The sequence below is a fragment of the Tursiops truncatus genome, chromosome 11, assembly GCF_011762595.2.
Source record: "Tursiops truncatus isolate mTurTru1 chromosome 11, mTurTru1.mat.Y, whole genome shotgun sequence".
Taxonomy (NCBI): Eukaryota; Metazoa; Chordata; class Mammalia; order Artiodactyla; family Delphinidae; genus Tursiops; species Tursiops truncatus.
The window spans coordinates 30265494-30286857 of record NC_047044.1 but is presented as its reverse complement, the minus strand read 5'-3'; the positions used below and the strand labels follow the sequence as shown (position 1 = coordinate 30286857).

Here is a 21364-nt window from a genome sequence, read left to right as displayed (position 1 = left end):
ATCTCATTGGGTTCCCTGCTTCTACTCCTCTTTTTAATTCATTTCTTACATAGTACCCCAAATACTATTTTAACAACATGAATCATGTCACTTCCCAGCCTGAATTTCTTCAACGACTTCCCAGTGAATTTCAGAATAAAATTCAGAGCGCTTATTGCCTAGTTAGGCCAAAGATAATCTCGTCTGCTTCTTCTTGTCCAAACTTACAGCCACGCTGGCCTCCTTTCCACCTCTGAAAATCTAAATACTTTCTCACCTCAAGGATCCTGTATTTTTTGTGCCATTTTTCTGGAATACTGTTCTTGCAGCTATTTACATGGCTGGCTCACTTTTAGCCATCAGAACTCAACTCAAATGTTATATCTTCAGAGATCCTTAATGTGGTCTCTGTTATCTTTATTTTACCACCCTGTGCATATCCTTTATAGCCCTTACCACACTTGTAATAGTCATATCTGATGCTCCCCTGCTACCCCACGCCAATTAGAATATAAGGCCTATGAGGGCAGGGACCAAGTCTTATTCCTCACAGGATGTGTCTTCACTTGGCATACTGCCTATGTACTTATCACTTTAAATGTTTATCTGTTGTGTTACCTCTCTAGAGTATAAGTTTCATAATTATTTTGTTTAGTGCAGTATTTCCAGTTCCTAGAAGAGTGCCTGGCACTACACACTGGATGTTGAATCAATTAGTTGATGATAGCCACTGAACAAAAGCTATTTTTGCCTTTGTGCTTTTATTCATGTTGCTTCTTTGCTCACAAGGTGCTTACCGCTCACTCTCTCTCTTGGTCTAGCCAATACCTCTTCAACCTTTGAGACTCAAATCAGGTAATTAACCTCTAGGAAGTCTTACTTGACCCCTCTCATGGTTAACATAACACAGTGTGGTCTTTTAATCACATGTATTTTATACAGAGCTGGGTTTGAACACACTAGCTCTAATGTCTAGAGCTAACCTCTATACATCTCAATTTTTTTTCAACTTTCAAATAAGTAATAATACTTATAACTCAGAGGTGACTATTAAATGAAATAATACATGTAAAGCACTTGGCATAATATGTGGCACACAGTAAGAATGCAATAAAAAGATATAATTACTTTAGAAGGTTGGGGGCTCATGTTCTGTGCTCATATAACATGCTCTGCATATGTATCTAACTATGTACTAACATCCTGGTTATAATTATGTGTTTGTCCATCCCTGCCCAGGACAGTGACTTCTTTGAGGCCAGGAACCAGATCTCAAAAATCTTTATGTCTCCAGTATCTTAGCATAGCTGCTGGTACACAGCAGTTGCTCAATAAACTTAAAAAAAAAAAAAAAAGATTTGAAGAAGAAAAGCAAAGTCTAGAGCTGCAGACTGTCCAGTATGGTAGCAAGATGTTTAAATATAAATTGAAAAAAAATATTTTTTAATTCAGTTTTTCAGTTGCACTAGCTGCACCTTAAAATCTCAGTAGTCACATGTGGCTAGTAGCTATGATATGGAACAACACGGAACAATTCTATGGTTGCAGAAAGCCCTATTGGACAGTGCTGGACTACAGACCATGAAAACAAATAACTTAATGGCATTTACTATGTAATTTAATACAAATATCAACTGAAAAAACCTACCCAGTTCAAGGCACTGGTTATGCTATAAACATACAGGATCCCAAAGAGAAGTTATCTAATTAAAAACCATAAACAGGTAGCACATGCATCACAAGCACTATTATTTCACTTATCTTGGATTCACATAGGAGAGAAATAAAATCACAAACACTAAGAAGTTTACTAGAAAACTGGTTACAGTTAGTGCCTTCTGCACATGCAGAACACAGAATGTTTCACCACCTCAGGTCTCACAGGATCTTCAATCCCCACAACAGCAATGCATGTAAGGCCGGTGACAATATCATTTTCATTATCCCATTCTGGTTCTGGTTCTCCTGCTGGGAAATCTCTGAATGCAAGACATATGGTTCTCAAGCCTTCTGATGCCATCGGTTCAATCACAGTTTTTACAATATCATCACGGTCCCTTGGTCTGAATACTTTTGCCTCACCATTAGCACTCAAGATTTTGAAACACCTATAAGGAAACGTTGAATCCAAACATCAATAATTAACAAAAATAATGATTAATGCCATTTAAGTGAACTGGAAGGGCTAGAATCATGGAATCTGATTATCTGGAATTCAGAGAATTACATATGTTGTGTTTTTACAGACTTAAATCATATTCACTTTTCACCCTCCCCTTTACAAAATACAGTTCTCTTTTTATGGTTCTCACTTGACCATTCTCCATTCAAGTTACTTTAGACACTTCTCTTTTGGAAATGCAGGGCTTCTAAATTTTCACAAAAAACCCTAGTGGCAGAGAAGAATAAACTATATGCCTGTCCATTTTGGTGCAGAATTAGACATTAATTAACACAAAATTTCCAGATACTTCCTTCTTTTAAAGTAAAAAGCCACGTTCAAACAACCCTTACCTGAGATGCTGTTTCATTACCTATATTGCTTTAACCATGAAAGAAAAAAAATAACTTACTGTTAAAATAAGCACTCTATTAGAATTAGAGAGATAAAGCCAAAATAGTTTTAGTTTCAGTGAAACTAACTACCACTCTTTAACTGTGTAGTAAATAAAAGTTACACTGTATACTTCCCTATTTAAAGTTTATTTTTTCACATTGCCTCTTTATGTTCCTCTCCCTTGGTGATGCCACCGCCTCCTGCTTCTAGGCAGGTGATTCCCAAATTCCCATCTTCTGTTTTGATCGTTTTCCAAAGCTTTCCACTCTGACAGTCTACTCAGATGTTGTACCGTACCTTAAATTTACTGCATACAAGACTAAAGGCTGTCTCCTCACTGCCCATTGAACAGACATCAACATTACTCCCAATAATTTCAATGTTTAAGTTTAAACTCTCACCTGAATACTTCCTTTCTCCTCATCACCTATATAGTATTAGCTCCTAAGTCCTATGTATTTGTCCTCTGACCAGTCTTCCGAATGTTTCCTCTCCTTTCTATTTCCCCTGCTACTCTACTGCCTTCTTCTGGCTCTTACTTCAAGCCAGAGCTACTGTACTAGGCTTTTAAATGATATTGGTCTCCAGTCCATCCTTCCCTCCAACCCCAACCCACCTTATTCCCTGATGCAAGAATTATCCTCAGTCCCACAGCTATGCTCATTCTGCTACCTGATGAAAAAAATTCTTCAGCTGCATTATCTGGCCTACTTAACTGTTTTAACTACTCAGGCTAACATTTAAGAGACTCCACAACAAAAAGAGTGGAAAGTGTTATTGTATACTTAATATACTCCATGTTGGATGTTTTACAGGCATTATTTTATCTCAGTGTCTTAGAATTGGTGGTCATCATCCTCTTTTTCAGTGAAGGAAAATGGAAGCCAAAGGAAGAATCTTCCCAGCATCCCAAAACTACTTAGTTGCAGAAGAGCCAAAGCCTGATTTGGTTTTGATTGAAAAATCTCCCCCATACCATCTACCTGCTTCCCAGCAAGCCATGATGCAAGATTTCTAACATTTCACAGAAATCAGATAACCAAGCATATGTAAAGGGAAGAAAGATGTCCTGTGTGCCACAAAAGCCCATCACCACTCAGCTGCACTGTATGACTATTAGCTATTCCCCCAATATGGTCTGCATATTCCCACTTCCTTCCCTCCAATGTGGCTTCCTTCAACTTGATCTTACTTCATACCGAAACCTATCTTAAATGCTACACCCTTCATAGTATGACCTCTCGTCTTAAAACTTTGTGTACATCTGTCATATTCTGCATTTTCATGTATTTTCTCTTAAATCTGTTAGATTATGATCTGACAAGTGTTCATTAAGATAACACTGGATTATAATCCACATATAAGCTAATTAAAATTGGAAATATTTTAAATATTGCAATTTCAAGTGAGTTCTAATTTTCCAAAAATGCTCTTAATTAAAAAAAAGATTTCTGCTTCTCTACTGGAATTAAAAAAAAAATCAAAATAATTTCAACACCTGTAATAAAAAATAAGCATTAGGGAAATTATACATAAACATGTGATGTCAAAATTGAGGCGACTGGTGTGTATAAGGACCGTACAAAAGAAAAGATTACCACTCAAAATGACAGCAGATATTTAAATACGACGCTGCAGCAGCATAAATATGATAAAACCTCACTCTGATATAAAAGGATTCTCAAGATCTAGTTTTAATGCTTTGCTGTTCTAAAAACTAATATATAATTCATTCATCACTATCTACAATGCAGTGTTGAAGACATAAACTGCAGTTTTTCTTCCCAGAAGGCTTTTATTTTTCATGATCCTACATAACAATGGAGTCAACACGTTTAAGAACAAATATCAATGTTCACTTCATTAAACCTACCAGATTGAATGTAATGGGCTTATTTTCCCTGTAGCAAAATACTAAGAAATAAAAGAAGCTGGAGTATGAAAATGACAGAATACCCTGGGCAAAAGAGCAATACCATTAAAATATACTAAAAAAACTCCAAGGTCCTAGCAAATGCCTGATATTCACAAAAAGAAAATAGCAACAATATTAACATAGTAGATATTTCATAAAGCAACTATAGTTAGCAATTATTCATCTAAGCATTTTACTCTTACTTTTTCAGAATTATCTCAGATGCACCCTTGCTGAATATTCGATAACTTCCATCTGAATTTTTCAGGACAGTACTCATGGACTTTCTAACAGAATTGAAGGTGTAGACTTTGTACAGTGCTTCTTCTGGTATTTCATTTCTAACATCCTGATAATCCCGTTTTAAATCCAAAAGAAGTCCCAACAAGGCACATTCAGTTTTATTACCAACATGACGCGGTAATCCACCCTCTTTCTCTGGTGGCTATAAGAAAAAAAGGTTTAGAAGCTAGTATCATCTTGTTTCTCTACGACAGTTTAATTTATAATGTAAAACAGAACGAGACATTCTAAAACAAAATTATACAGAAATTATATAGAAAACTTCTATTAGTTTTAGCATTTCAAAGAGGGACATAGAAAAAGTAAGGTAGAAAGAAGCTCTGGAGCAAAGATGACATGGATTCCAATCTCAGCCCTGCAAGTTACTAGCTATGTGAACTTTTGGCAAATTACCCAACTGCTGTGGTCCTTGGCTTCAGCATCTGGAAAATAGGAGCTCTTATGACCCAAGAATTAAACAAGAAATGTAACTTTTAAAGTTGGTTCCTGACACATATGGGACTTAAGAAATTTTAATTCCTTTCCTTTTCTCTTGTTTTCACTGAATGTTTACATTAAATAATTCAAAATTAAATCTACTTTACCGATTTTTATGGCTTAAAAGTATAAGCATTAAAATGAAGCACTGTTGACTTAAATATATATAAAAACTTTATTTCCTTCATAGTGTCTTCACAAATACCTTCTTATGTAATCATCACAACAGTATTAAGGGCAGATGTAACCATCTTTACTTAACAATTGAAGAAAGAAGAAACTAACACACCGCTGTAAAGCAATTATACTCCAACAGAGATGTTAAAAAAAAACAATTGAAGAAAGTAAAGCTCAGACTTTCAGCTAAGGCAAAGCTAGATCTAGAATCAAGATCTCATAACTTTCCAGTCCAATAATCCAATTCACGAAATACTAATTTTGTTTATGGTCTTCACCCACAAATCACTAGAACACGTATCAGCCAAACAATTTCATGCTTTATGTTATAAATAAGACTTTTAAAACTTGCGAAGTTAAAAATATTTTATTCTAAGGTAGTACAAGTCTAGAATTACTTTATTCAGTTAGTCCCAAAAGGTTTAAGGATCACCTTATAGGTAGGATCTACTGAGAAACCAAACAGAGCATATAGCAAGCATATGTAAAACATATTGTTTTAAGTTGAAATCTAGTTTCAAAATCTTCTCTAGTAAATTGAGTTAACTTTCTATAGTAAGATAGACTAGTCTTTCACAAAATGAGCAAAGTAAAAATTTAAAATTAAGGACTTATTCTCTTAGGCTCAAGAGTTTCTAAACGCAGGAAATTCAAAATACAGGAGAAGAAAAATACAAATAAACAGAATGTATATGTTGATCAACAGATCTTACTAGTAACACAAATTGTATCAAAAGAAAAATTAAATACAGTATATGGATATATGCCTTTTAAAAACAACACAATTCACCTCTTCAATTTATAAATAGTAATGATAGAGCTTAAAAGCTACATACAGTCAAATCATCACAAATTGAAAAATTAATTCTCATATATAAATTTTCATATACAAATTAATTATATTAATTTATTATTAAAATAATTAATAAAATATTATTAAAGAAAGCTTACCAATATTTTTGATGTATAAGCACAATTCACAGAAAGTCCTGTTACAAGGTAGGACAAAATATTTGGTGGAATAGCTTCTGGTTCAGGAATCTTTTTATAATGCTTTTCATTTATGTAAGCTTGAACAACTGTCATTCTGTTCATTGTCAATGTTCCTGTTTTATCTGAACAAATAGCTGTAGCATTTCCCATGGTTTCACAAGCATCCAGATGCCTCACTAAATTATTATCTTTCATCATTTTCTACAGTGACCAAAAAAAGTAGTTAAGCTACATATAAAACCAATGACCTCATTATATTAAAATGATTATAAACTGCTTTAAAATCAGAACTAAAACTCCCAACTTTACATGGATACACAGTATAAAGCACCGATTTAATACTGGAAGAATTTAGTATATTTCACCTATTCAAATAAGCTAAACAGAGTACCAGCTTTCCATGGTTTCAATCATTTCCCCACTACATAACATAATCTAGTAAATGAATACAGATACCTGCACCCAATGCAAATCATGTTGACTATATGCCTCCAACACTTCTGTGAAGTGTCCTCAAATTACAAGAGCTATAATAATTTGTACTCTAAGTACAGAGGTACTTACAGCCATGTAAGAGTATATAACACGTAAGGATTAAGTCTCCTTATTAAGTGGAAAACAAAACATTCTAGTATCAGTCACCAAGAAAAAAGTAGCTTATCAGTTAAATATAGAGTTTGTGGGCATGTAGCTGCCTGACTTTTTTTTTTTCCTTTTGACTCTGATAGACTGAGGTAACATAACAAAACCAGAAAGGATCATTTTTATCTTTTCCATATGTTGGTACACTTGGTCTTCTCATCCTCAGGATCACCCCTTCCTCTTATTTACAAGAAAAAGATAGTTTCTAAAAAAACCAAGAGTTTCACTGTAGCTCCAAAAAGCATTTAGGTTAAAATGCTTGATAACTCATTCTTAAAACATACCTGGAATGGGTTAAAACCTGTAAAGAGTTATTTTACAAAGTATGTTCTGTGACTATTAATATGCAAGATACTGCAAGAAACTGATTCCTTGAAGAAATAAATATGGGGAAGGAAGATTACTGTGATTTACATTAATACTGAACATTAAAATAAGGAAGTTCGGCAGTAAAGAAAATGTGTTCAGTTTTGCCAAACACTAACAGAGGAGCCGTAAGGACCACACCTCAATGAAAAGAAATGTGACTGATAACATTTGGGCTAAAATAAACATTTAATAAAAACTTAAAGAAAAGTGCTCTTATTTATTTTCTATGAAAGGACTGCAAATCAATCCTGCCTATATCTTTTTGATCAATTGAAAAATTAATATCATTAATGACTATTCAAAGTGAACTAACGACTGTATTGATAAAATGACTGATTTTACCCATGTGTCTAAAACTTATATTTACCCCAATTATTTCTAATTATTTTAAAACATCAAATAGATGATTACACTGTATTTCATTACCACTTTGACACATTTACCATTTTACTTTTGAAATAAAAGATGTGAAATGCCTGAAAATAAACTCGAACAGTAAGCGAAAAATATTCTTATCATGACACATCTGTTGAAAATTCTTGGGAACACTGAATATAAGAGTGCTGGAGCAGAAACTATGACCAATTACTTTGTGTTGCTCTCTGTCAGCAATACTACTTAAGGAGAAATATTAATTAATATTAGAAAATTGATAAGAGCAGCATTCTTTCATCAGGTATAATTCTACATGTGAAGCCACCTTTTCCATATAAGATATAAAATTGATTAAAAAGTAGATTAATAATCTTCAAACAGAATATTCCTTTAGGTAACCAGCAGCTAGCAGAGCCACTGAAGCTCATTTTTTCGGCATTCTACCAAGAACAAGGAGTTAGCTACTGTAAATGGAGTGGTCAGAGAAGGTGACATGTGAAGAGACCTGAGTAAAGTTAGACAGCTGATGATTCAAAGGAAGGAACACATGGGTCCTGAAGTGAGAACAGGGTTGGGGTATTTGAGAAACAGCAGGAAGGCTGGTGAGGCTGGACCAGAGGGGGAGAGAGAGAGAGGTGGGAGATGAACACTAGAGGAAAGCAAAGGCCAGATGGAGCAGGGCCCTGCAGGCCATAGCAAGAAGCCTTGGATTTCATTCTGACAAGAAGCCACTGGAGGGTTTTACAAAAGGAAACAAGATGATCTGAATTATTTTTTAGAAACATGAGTCTACCATGTGAAGGCAGGACCGTGGGGTCAGGAGGGTCCAAGTGTAGAAACAAGGAGGCCTTAGACGGTTGGATTCAAGTAAACCTCTCTGCTCTTGTACCACAGGCAAATGACAAACATGCTTACTTCAATGTTATAGATTGGAAACAGGAGGGGACAGGACAACATAACTATCATATGAGGAAATTTAATCTAGAACCTTCCCCAGCAGAGTTATGCTTAGCTTTGTGTCAAGTCTGCCATCCCAGGAATGTATAGGTCTCGATGCAGAGATCTTCAACTGGGGGGGAGGAGAAGGGAATCAATGACAGCGCTAAAGAAAACAGTGTAAATTTATGGAAATCCCCTAGTTCCAGAGCCCAAGAGAAAAGAGCAACCAGTTGTACATTTTCTACACCAGCTGAGACTTTCTTTTCTACTTACCTTGACTGAATAAGCCAGTGAGATAGTGACTGCGAGTGGAAGACCTTCTGGCACGGCTACCACTAAAACCGTAACTCCAATAATGAAGAACTTCACAAAATACTGTATGTAAATCGGTGTGCACTCAGCAAGCCACGGTCTCTTCTGAACCCAGAATGTATCAATTACAAAATATAATACGAGAATGATAACTGTGATGGCAGACATCAACAAACCTACATAAAAAGAAGGAAAATGTAATTATTAAATATTCTAGACACAATTCATTGTCAGTTACATATTAGCCACTGGAAGAATTACAACTACTTTGGTGATATTTATTTTAATTTCGCTGAGAAACTGTTACATCCTTTTTTGTGCTTAACTCATCACTTGACATTATCAGATTTAATTTCTGCTTCCAAGTACAGTCCCGACACCCAGGAGAAGTGGGAAAAAAGTGTTTATGATTCTTTTCTAGACTTAATTGTATCTTCAGTCTTCTACTAAAGCCGAGACAAAATAATAAGCAATGACAAGGAAATACCAAAAGCTTAGTATAAGCTGGTGCTCTACACATTGGCAAGCTGCTTTCATGACAAAAGAGAAGTTGATAAGAACCTGACCAATGGGGAGACCTGGAATTAAATACCGAACCCCATGTTCTTTACAAAAAAAACACAAATTACCAAAATTACTTAATTTTTTTCATCTATACTTACTGCTTTATTAACTTAGCAAACCAACAGTTAATCATATATTACAAATCATTTACACCTTTCTGTTTTGTGGGATATTTAGCCCCTTATAAATGAGTATTACAAAATAAGGCATGTCCACCTATCTGGGTCTAAAAATCCAATTCAATGTCTACTAAAATACCATCACCATCTTAAATCCACCCTTTTCCCCAACACTGTATGAGTCAGTATTACCATTTGGCTACATACTATCAAAAGCAAATATTTGCTATTAGATAATAAGCTTTTTGAGGACGGAAGCAAAAATTAACTTTTTCCAGCACAGTCCTAGGAAGTAACAGAATGATGCAATGTAAGTGACTTTAATAGTGTAGTCTGATTTAGCCCACACGTGTTCTTTCATAAAGATACTATTGAAGGGCATGCTATGTTTTTAGCTAAAGCTCTGTTTTATTTCCTCTGAAGAGGAGTTCTGTTAACAGGTGTTTTCTAGTGATGGTTGTAATTTATAACTTCAGCCTCACCAGGATGATCCATTCTAACTCTAACTAATCCATTCAATTTAAGTTAACTGTAACTTTTAGAAAAACACACACCTAATTTTTTTTTTCATTGTCAGAACAAAGATATGAAAATGTGTGGTGAAATTTCTTTTTATTAAAATATAGCTGGGTAATCTTTACAGAGTAACCTCTCTGCTAAGCCCTCTATTGCCCCCAGAAATTCAGAGAGGAGCGTGCGGGCTTGTGAATTGGGCAGCCTTAGGTGCTAATCCTAACCTGACCACTTATTTATTAGCTAGTTGACAGAGGACACTCCCTCTACATAAAATGAGGATAACAGTTCCCAAGCTGCAAAATATTATGAGGATCCACAGTAACTCAAAGGCCTAGTACATTGTAGATAAAACTGAAAATATTTTTATCTCCTCTTCCACTCACAAAGCAATGATTTCCAGTCTTAAGTGTGTCAAAGATGATTTTTAAATAGAAAGGCAGCATATTTTAAAACAAAACATCTTATTTTCTCGTATATATCATACCTGCTTTGCCAATCTGAACAGCCAGCTTTGTTAGTTTCCCTTGTAAAACAGATTTTTCCTTTTTTGGCAAATTTGCTTTCTTTTTGTCTTTTTCATCACCATCTCCACCTTCTTCACTCTTCAAAGGCTGCATTTCCATGGCTGCACCATCCTGGGCTTTTGCTACATTGAAGAGCAAATATAACTTCACTACGTTTTAAAGGCACACGTAACTGTTAACATTTTCAAGCAATTTTTGGGAAAAAAAATCAATTTCTTATAGCAACACAAAAATTTAAACATTTAGCTTCCTGTGTAAGTCTGTGCCTACCCAGAGAAAATAAGACAATTAGTGACACTAGGTTTTGAAACTCTGTACCAGATTTGAGAATGTTGAGCTAGGAAATAGGGATGAGGCATAAGAAGAAATACAGGGTCCTAAAAGAGCTAAATACCAAATCATTTTTCTTCCTGTGTGTTGTGTTAGATAATGAGACTCATTCCAAACACCATAAATCCCTCCCTCATAAGTTATGACCATAATGTAGAACATTATGTAGGACCACACATATAGAGAAATGCACATATGCTTACAGACTATTAAATAGCTGCAAAAAAAATTTACATTTTATATTTTGTTTCTTTTGCATTTTTGCTAGCAATCATATTGTAACCAATGATAAATACTGAAATGCTTAAGTTTAAAGTTACCTACATCTGGACCTTTCTAAGCTTACTAACACAGGTCATAATTAAAGTCTTATTAACATTGTAAAGGCAGCATGAGTCAGGCACTGACAAAAGAGACATTCACCCAAGTAATACAGATTGTTAATCTTCCGTATACATCCTACTTTTGGATGAATACAGTACACAAGAGATGTATTTGTGGATACAATGAGAACAAGCTAAGTGTACTTTTATCCTCCTGAATTTACCTTTGTTGCGATTCTCAATAGCTCCGTCTTGTTTCTTATCTGTAGGAACAAAATGGGAATTAAAGCTTTCCAAAAGAAATGAATACAGCCATGTTAAATTATGCAAAGGTAGCTCACATTTCTATAACAGAACTGTTACACAATGGTGTGTGTGTGTGTGTGTGTGTGTGTGTGTGTGTACAGATTAGAAAGCATTTGGCCCATAATGACCTTCTGGCTCTATCACTCCCTAGGTCTTAACCATGGGGGGACACTCTAAAATAATTTGGGGCATCTATACTTAGTTGATTTCTCCATAAGACTTTACTCTTTTTTATGCTGCAATACACCCACATATGGTACAAGAGGTTTTCAAACTAAATACAGATATAAGCCTAAGAATGTGGAAAAGGGAAGGGGTAGAGGGAGGAAGGAATGTCATAGGAAGACAACAGGCACACAGGAGAACTCTGATGGGAATGAGAACCAAACTGGTATGTATAAAAGACAGGGGAGACAAGCAAGTAAAACTAGAATATGAAGGTACAAAATAAGACAGTAAAACTACTAGTTAAGGTAATCCCCCAATTCACTTAGATTTGGAGGAAAACAGAAAGATGAGAATGTCTAATGTAAAAAGTAATCAAGGAGGGAATGGGTCTATTGTTTGGAGTATAATATTAAAAATGACGAAGAGGAAAGAGAACCACTCAGCCTATTCTTCTTTCAACTTCTCTATCAAGGAGACCTACCTTCAAACTGGAAAACGTGGAACAAATATGGTCAAAGAGGAACAGATGCTCAAGACAGGTGAGGAGACAGAATACCTAGGTACTCTGAATGAGCTCAATTTTGGAAAGAGACCAAACATTCACATTCCAGATTATGAAGGCAACTGAGACAGATTAACCTGGATTATATTAATATATAATATCAATTTATTCAGGGGAATGGTAAAAGAGATGGAAGTCCACAGATGGAAAAACGTTGTCTCCATTCCACACACACACACACACACACACACACACACACACACACACACACTCACTCTCACTCTCTCTCTCTCTCTCTCTCTCTCACCAAGAATCAAAAACAGCAGTCAGTTAGATGTTAATTCCTGGGAATACTCTTGACTGGATTAATAAAAATAGGTATATAAGATCTTAGGAAAAAAAGGTGCTTGTTGGAAAAGAAACTGTAGGGTCAACATGAACAAGGTCATGATGTGAACTTCCCTTTCTTTTTTTAATAGGGTCTGTTGACTTTAGTCTCCTGTAAATTAGGATGCAACACAATATATGGTGAAGAGCACACACTTTTGAGTCAGACAAGTGGGTCTGATCTGCCACTAATTAGATCTTCGACTTGGAGCAAGTTATGCAACCTCCATAAGCCTCAGTTTACTTGTCAGCAAAAAGATAGTCTTTTCTGTATGGTTGTAAGGATTATTGAGATAACGCATATAAAGCGGTCCAGAAATGGTATCAGCACTACGCACTGGACCCTTAGGGCAGCACGTGGAGGGCTGCTGCGAGGAGTGGGACAGGAAAAACCTACAGCGTGGGGCCTGCCTCCCTTGCCGGCAGCCAGAACCCTTCGAACATAGTTCTCTTTGAAATCAAGATTTCACAGCTCAAGACAAAACCCAAAAACCGAACCAAAACACCTAAATATTAAAAACACTGCTGTAGATATAGCAAGCCAAGATTTTAGTAAGGCATTTATTTTATAAGATCTCAAAATACTTACATGTGTGAGAGAAATATGGACTTACTAGCCCAAGTAAAATTAAATGAATCTAAGCGGTTAAACCACAGTAAAGTGCTATTGCCCTAAAGGGAAAAACTCTGGAGTAAAGGGTGAGGAGGGCTTTTTTAAAAAGGGGACATACTCCGCAACTAAGTGATCCTGAGCTATTTCCCCATGTATAACAGCTTCTTATAAGATCCTTGTGGATAAACTATGGTTATCAAGTTTGCTGATAACAGATCCCCCTTGGAGGGACAGCAGATACAATGGATCAAGACTAAAATTTTAAAACCTTGATATCGAATGATGGGCTGAATATAACAACGCAAACACATGAGGTGTCAAAGTGAAGCATTGATCTTATGTCTAAAAACCAAGTACATAAGTACAGACTGGGAAATGTTGAGTAGTAGAAAACTTGAAAAAGATGAAAAGCTCAATGAGGCCAAAAAGTGATATGGTTGACAAGGAAAGCTCCTACTGAAGTAGCAAAAAAATAAGCAAAGGAAGTGGGAGTTTAATTCATTTTGCTGGTCAAATGACAGGGAGATTTTAAAGTATTCAAGGAGATGCTGAATACATCTGGCTATGGTAAAGCAGGATTGATATCTTCTTTCATAAAGCCCTCCTCGGACTACTAAGTCTTAAAAAAAAAATCCCCCCCCATCAACTCTACCTCTTGAAAGTACTATGTTGGGTAACTAATTTTGTAGAACTCTTCATTTCAAAATCTGATGAAACAGGTATTTTTTGGATGAGTTCTTACAATCTAGCTGCCGTATTTCCAAATACCAATTCTTATAGCATATTGCTATCCTTACTTTTCTTTTCCTTTTTCTTCTCATCTTTCTTCTCTTCCTCTTCACCTCCAGCTCCAAGTAAGGTAAAGATAATTCCAGTTTGAGAATTTATACCCACAGCAGTAACTACCATTCTTCCAGAGCCTTCCATTACATGAGTACCTACAACAACAGAAAATGTGTTTTTAAAATTCAACAACACATTAAAATAAAACCAAGATTCTTGTGCTTAAGGTTTTAAGTCTGTAATAAGTCATCTGAGTTCAAAGCTCACTCTACCAGTCATTTATCATGTGATACTGGGCAAACTGTAACATCTCAATTACTAGTCCATAAACGTGGATAATAGTACCTACACTCTGTAAAAATGAGACGCAAATTAAGTCTGTAAGTGTAAAGTGTTTGGCACATTGCCTGGAATTTTAGGGGTTCAATGAATGTTCAATATTTAAATTATAACTGTATTATTATTATTAGGGACAATTCACTTATAAAGAAATGTGCTTACAACAAAAAGGATCACACAGCAACAACTGACATATTCCTAAGCCAACCCCACCACCTTTCCCTAACCCAGGCTTTCATGCCAGCCCACCTAGATCACTGCAACAGCAGCCTAGCTAGTTTCTGTCTTTCCAGTTCATCCTGAAATAGGTTTACCCTTCCTAAGATGTGATTTTATCATAAGCCTCTCATGACTCCAAAACTTCTGACCCTCACTGACTACTGGATAAAGTTCAAAGTCTTCACATGGAGACCAAACAACACTAACTTTTTCATCCATTAGCCTAACATAAAACTCCATTACAAAAAGCTGGGGAGCAGAGATGGGAACACTGACTGAATTCTGACTGTCCCTCACAACAGTCTTGCAAGCAGCAGGCATTATTATTCTTATTTCCTAGAAACTTGCCCAATGTTACACAACTATTAAGTGACAAGGCAGATTCAATCCAGCTCTGTCAGAGCACAGAGGGCATATTCTTCTTATATATAATGTCACTAAGGTTGCTCACAACTCTCCAACCTGTACGACCACACCTCTACATCTTTCCCTCACTCATTAGAAGGCTTCCCACCTCTCTAATATTTTTGTGAATTTTAAGTAACTTTCAAAACTTAACTCTTTTTAATATACTCAATAAAGTCTTCTTTATAGTTATCACTTATTTATTTGATCTCCTAGTTTACAACCACCTGGAGGGCAGGGTCTGTAGCACATACTATACCATCCTGTGTACCAAAACAATGTTTAATGGTAATTTGCAAAATGAGATCGTAAAGCATATGTACTTACTCCAGTACTTAAAAATTTATATTTGGCTGTTAATTACTAAGTAATTTATCCAACATGAATTTTTTTGGCCTTTGATTTTCCTGCTTTAAAAAATCTATATTCTGACTATTTCACTAATTATTAGCTTCTTTGCCAGTAAAAATGCAAGGGAAACAAGAAATTAAATTAAGGACAGTGAAACAATATTTACTGAGCAAGGACTAAATGTAAAAGACAGTTTGTTTCTTTTAACAATTCTAGCTTTCAGCAAATTTCAGTTTTTTATGTTCTGTTCTTCTCGACCACAGGTAATCAAATGTTGGCAGGTAATATGCTCAGGCAAAGTAAACAGTTTTTGTTCTGGTCATATCCCTACCGCTAACTGAATAACTGCTTTTAAACATCTAAATTTAAAAAGCCAAGAACAGCAGTGAGAGATGGCATCATGAGAATAAATTTAAAAATAAATGCATTTCATGTTTTCAGTACATTTTTGGAAGAGGGAAATAAATGCAGAAAAACTTTCCCACCCGTACTGTGATAAGGAACTCCAGAAAGTTATTTCAGTCTTTTCTTAAACATGGAAAATTTATAGAGTCCTCTTGGTATACTTGGTGTGTCGGGAACCTGAGTCTACAAAAACTTAACAGCCATCTCTGTTAAAACAGAAAAGGACCAAGTTTCCGTTAAAGGATGTCATTCTGAAGAGCTAAGCACTGTGTGAATAAGCTAGATGTACATCAAAGCCCATGAAGTATACATGGCAAAAAGGCAAGAGGAGACTACCTCAGTTCACCAAATACTGTGGCCTGGTCAGTCTGTGGCAGTTAAGTATGACCAGCTAGCTTCCCTCTCCTTTGGGAAAAATCACAGATTTTACTTGGCTAACATTAACCACAGTTTCTTAGAAGTATGGCAAGGAATAAGTAAAATAAGTATACATTAAACTTAACTACATTATATATCCAAGATATTTCTATTTGGAATGAATTTCAAGCAGAGCAATATAAAGAAAAATTCAAATAGAGTAGGAATGTTCTTAGTAGTGCAGGATACTTAAGGTATACAAATCCCAAGATTTTTTCAAAGAAACAAAAGTCTATATTAAAATGAAACTTTCCCCCTATTTATAATGCTGTTTATAAATGTATATACATGAAATTACTCTGACTTGTAGTGGTGGGACGTTTTACAATAAGCCTTTTGGCACATATTTACAAATCTTAAAAAGGTAATAGTTAAGCTTAAGTATGTGCCCCGAAGTTGTGATTCTAACTTAACTGACCCTTGTCACACGTTTGACTTTGGTTTCAGTAAAACCATGTCCAACCAATTAGAATATAAAGTTCACAGAGAAGTGAAAAAGTATAGCTGCCAAGTTATTAAATATTTAAATAAGCAGAATCTCCTTCCAATGTAGGAAATGTTAGCATTCCATTAACATCTGAAAATAATAATTAAAGACAAATAGGCAACATTTTCTTACTCCAAATGCTAGTATAACTCAATCTAAAAATCTATTCAAACCAAATGTCTTACAAGCAATTTTGTAAATTCTATAAAGAACACTAGAAAATTAAGAGTAGGAAACTGAAAATCAAAAGCTAAGGAACTGGTATAATTTTGGAGACAAGTTGTGGTACTCTGGTTTCCTTTCATGTAGCATCTTAGAAGGCAGCTTGTAATTTTTTTCATTATCCCTTCCATTTCATTTCCAATTAACCTTAGGTCTAGCTATCAACAGTTAAGCTGTTGTAAAAGCCTCCTAGGTAGACACCCACCTCCCCTTTTCAGACAGCACCCTCACTACACAAAGCCTTAGTTTTTCAGAACATGTCTTAACCGTGTGCAAATTCAGTTCTGCCTAGTAGATGTGGTACTACTCCTGGACCTATTTATTATTAATCATATTACCTTAGATAAATAGTTAATGTCTCAGACTCATTCCTCAGTAGTTAAATAAGAAAGCAAGATTAGGTTAACTTTAAGGATTTTATGAGTTTTTTTTTTTTTAATCCTGTCCTTTGTAGACCATCATAGAGAATTCATTAATTTGCTTTAAACACACAATCATTCTTTAATTTTATATTACAATAGCCCTTAAGAATAAATGTAAAACAGATCAATTTAACAGAGATCATTAGGCTTATACTTTAGTTTTATCATTATACTAACATTAACACCGACTCTCAAATCTCTTCATTTTTTTGGACTCGGGTTCCTCATTTGTAAAATACAGTTCTGGATTTAAAGATCTCTAACGTCTCTGCTGACTTACAAAAGAAAGTCTCTAAAGTTTATAAGGGTAGAAGCTAACATAAAATACAGAATCCTCTTCACATTTACTGGCTCTTTGGGGAACTGTCTGCTGACAGTGGTATATAGTTGCGGAGGAGGAAAAAGTTCAGTTATAAAAGAAATTTGTACCTGATAAAAGTAAGGGATCCTTATCTAAAGACTTCTTAACATGATCAGATTCACCAGTCAATGAGCTTTCATCAATTTTAAGATCATTGCCTTGAATAAGTATGCCATCAGCGGGAAGAAGATCACCTAAAACAAAATAAAGGTATGCTAAACTGTGAACAAGATTACAATAACATCACATCATGTGTAAGATGCACTGCCCTTTTTTACTTACCATATTTCACTTGAGCAATATCTCCAACTGTAATGTCAGCTACAGGTATCTGAATGACCTGACCACCCCTGATGACTGTGAACTTCTGTTCTTGTTCAATTCGACTCTGCAAACCTCTGAACTGTTTTTCCTTACTCCAGTCATTGAAAGCTGTTACTAATACTACACACACTACTGACAAGAGGATTGCAGCTCCTTCAATCCAACCAGTTTCACCTTCACCTTCTTCCTCTCCAACAGAAACGTCTCCACAAACTATTTGGAAAGAAAGAAAATGCTGATCAAAAAAGATTCTGAATTGATGGCAACAGATATGTAATTATAATGTTTCTAGGTCCCGTTAACTTTGCTTACAGCTCTAAACACTTTATTGATTCAAAGCATTCCATAATGATGATGCTGCTTACTCTGTTAATTTCAAGTTCCCTGCCTCTGAGGATTCTCATCTTTAGGGTAGGGAGGCAGTCTAGGGTACCTGTTAAGAGTGAGGACACTGGGGAAGATTAAATCTCGACCCTAAGGCAAGTTACTTATTTTTGAGACTCAGTTTCTTCATCTGTCAAATTAGGAGACCACCACTTACTGCAGGGTTGTTGAGAGAATTAAATGCGAAGACACTTGTAAAGAAGGCAGAGCAGAGGCTGAGACATCCTTCACACGCAACCAATAGTTAATGCTATTACTACATACAGTAGGCAAGTCATACACGGAAAGTGAAGTATTGTGTGTTTACCCATGAACCATGCTTATTTACCATATCAGTTTCACTGGAGTATGATAAAAGCTTGACTTTCATAACATAAAAATTTAAGCAAAGTGCTACTCATTCATTCAACTATTTGAGCACCTACTTTAGGCGCCAACTCTGTTTTCAAAGCTAAGGATGTAACAGTGAATAAGACGTATAAGCTCCTTCTCCTCAGGGAACCTATACTCAGATTGGTAGGTGTGAATGAGATATGAAAAAATCAGATAATAAAACCTAAGTAATTAACTTCAGATATCGTAAGTGCCATGAAGAAAATAAAATATGGTGATGTGCTAGCAAATGAAAAAAGAGGGCTAACTGTGGTTGGGTGAACAGAGAAGACCCCTCTGAGGTGTCCATGACATTTGAGCTAGGAGCCAAATGATATGAGTGAATTAGCCATATAGACTTAAGGGAAGAGGATTCCGGAGAGAGATTAAAGTCAGCACAGAGGCTCTATGGCAGAAAAGACTTTAGAAAAAGATAGAGGTGGGGACAAAAGAAACCTCAAAACTGTAGGGCCAGTAATGGTGAAGAATGAACAAGGACGGTACTTTTTGAACCTTGGGCTGTAATCTATTTGTGAGTCTAAAATCAATTCAGACCTTCAAGATGGTGGAGGAATAGGACATGGAGATCACCTTCCTCGACACAAATACATCAGAAATACATCTACACGTGGAACAACTCCTACAGAACACCTACTGAATGCTGGCATAAGACCTCAGACTTCCCAAAACGCCAAGAAACTCCCCACGTACCGGGGTAGGGCAAAAGAAGAAACAGAGACAAAAGACTAGGGGTGGGATCTGCACCAGTGGGAGGGAGCTGTGAAGGAGGAAAGGTTTCCACACACTAGGAAGCCCCTTCGCGGGCAGAGACGGCGGGTGGCGGAGGGAGAAAGCTTCGGAGCTGCGCAGGAGAGCGCAGCAACAGGGGTGCAGGGGTCAAAGCGGAGAGATTCCCGCACAGAGGATCGGTGCCGATCAGCACTCACCAGACCGAGAGGCTTGTCTGCTCACCGGCCAGGGCGGGTGGGGACTGGGAGCTGAGGCTCGGGCTTCTTCAGAGGTCAGATCCCAGGGAGAGGACTGGGGTTGGCTGCGTGAACACAGCCTGAAGGGGCTAATGTGCCACAGCTAGCCGGGAGGGAGTCCGGGAAAAAGCCTGGACCTGCCCAAGAGGCGAGAGACCATTGTTTCCGGGTGCGCGAGGAGAGGAGATTCAGAGCACCGCCTAAACGAGCTCCAGAGACGGGCGCGAACTGCGGCTATCAGCGTGGAGCCCAAGAGACGTGCATGAGACGCTAAGGCTGCTGCTGCCGCCACCAAGAAGTCTGTGTGCAAGCACAGGTCACTATCCACACGTCCCCTGCCGGGAGCCTGTGCAGCCCACCACTGCCAGGGTCCCGGGATCCAGGGACAACTTCTCCGGGAGAACACACGTGTGCCTCAGGCTGTTGCAACGTCATGCTGGCCTCTGCTGCAGAAGGTTCACCCAGCATTCCGTACCCATCCCACCTCACAGCCTGAGTGAGCCAGAACCCCTAATCAGCTGCTACTTTAAACCTGTCCTGTCTGGGCAGGGAACAGACGCCCTCGGGCGACCTACACGCAGAGGCAGGGCCAAATCCAAAGCTGAACCCCAGGAGCCGTGCAAACAAAGAGAAAGGGAAATCGCTCCCAGCAGCCTCAGGAGCAGTCGATTAAATCTCCACAATCAACATGACGTACCCTGAACCTGTGGAATACCTGAAGAGACAACGAATCATCCCAAACTGAGGAGGTGGACTTTGTATGATTTTGTCTGGATAGCTTTGATTTAACCATTTGTCCTAGGGTTGTCTGTCCTTTTTTTTTTTTAAGGGTAGTTTTTAGTGCTTGTTATCATCGGTGGATTTGTTTTTTTGGTTTGGTAGCTCTCTTCTTTCTTTCTTTCTTTATTACCTTTTAATTCTTTTTGTACTTTTAATAATTTTTTTATTTTAATAACTTTTATTTTTTCTCTTTCTTTCTTTCTCCCTTTTCTTCTGAGCAATGTGGCTGACAGGGTCTTGGTGCTCCGGCCGGGTGTCAGGCCTGAGACTCTGTGGTGGGAGAGCCAAGTTCAGGACACTGGTGCACCAGAGACCTCCCGGCTCCGCCTAATGTCAAATGGCAAGAGCTCTCCCAGAGATCTCGATCTCAACTCTAAGATCCAGCTCCACTCAACAACCAGCAAGCTACAGTGCTGGCCACCCTATGCCAAACAACTACAACTAGCAAGACAGGAACAAAACCCCAGCCATTAGCAGAGAGGCTGCCTAAAATCATAATAAGGCCACAGACACCCCAAAACACACCACCGGATGCAGTCCTGCCCACCAGAAAGACAAGATCCAGCCTCATCCACAAAAACACAGGCAATAGTCCCCTCCACCAGAAAGCCTACACAACCCACTGAACCAACCTTAGCCACTGGGGGCAGACACCAAAAACAACGGGAACTATGAACCTGCTGCAGCCTGTGAAAAGGAGACCCCAAACACAGTAAG

The 21364-nt window shown here is 37.1% G+C and overlaps 1 protein-coding gene across 3 annotated transcripts in view; it reads right to left on the bottom strand.

The window, feature by feature from the left end:
* The window catches only part of ATP2B1 (ATPase plasma membrane Ca2+ transporting 1), a 132280-nt gene that overhangs the window by 29767 nt on the left and 81149 nt on the right, over positions 1-21364 (bottom strand). For all 3 annotated transcript variants that reach the window (XM_033866266.2, XM_019952677.3, XM_019952675.3), the window contains exons 4-12: positions 18084-18338; positions 17870-17995; positions 14188-14328; positions 11639-11677; positions 10722-10883; positions 9000-9214; positions 6360-6602; positions 4655-4896; positions 1850-2087 (exon numbers count right to left, since the gene is read on the bottom strand). In XM_033866266.2, coding sequence (XP_033722157.1) covers positions 1850-2087; positions 4655-4896; positions 6360-6602; positions 9000-9214; positions 10722-10883; positions 11639-11677; positions 14188-14328; positions 17870-17995; positions 18084-18338 — 1661 coding nt within the window. The remainder of the gene's footprint in view (positions 1-1849; positions 2088-4654; positions 4897-6359; positions 6603-8999; positions 9215-10721; positions 10884-11638; positions 11678-14187; positions 14329-17869; positions 17996-18083; positions 18339-21364) is intronic.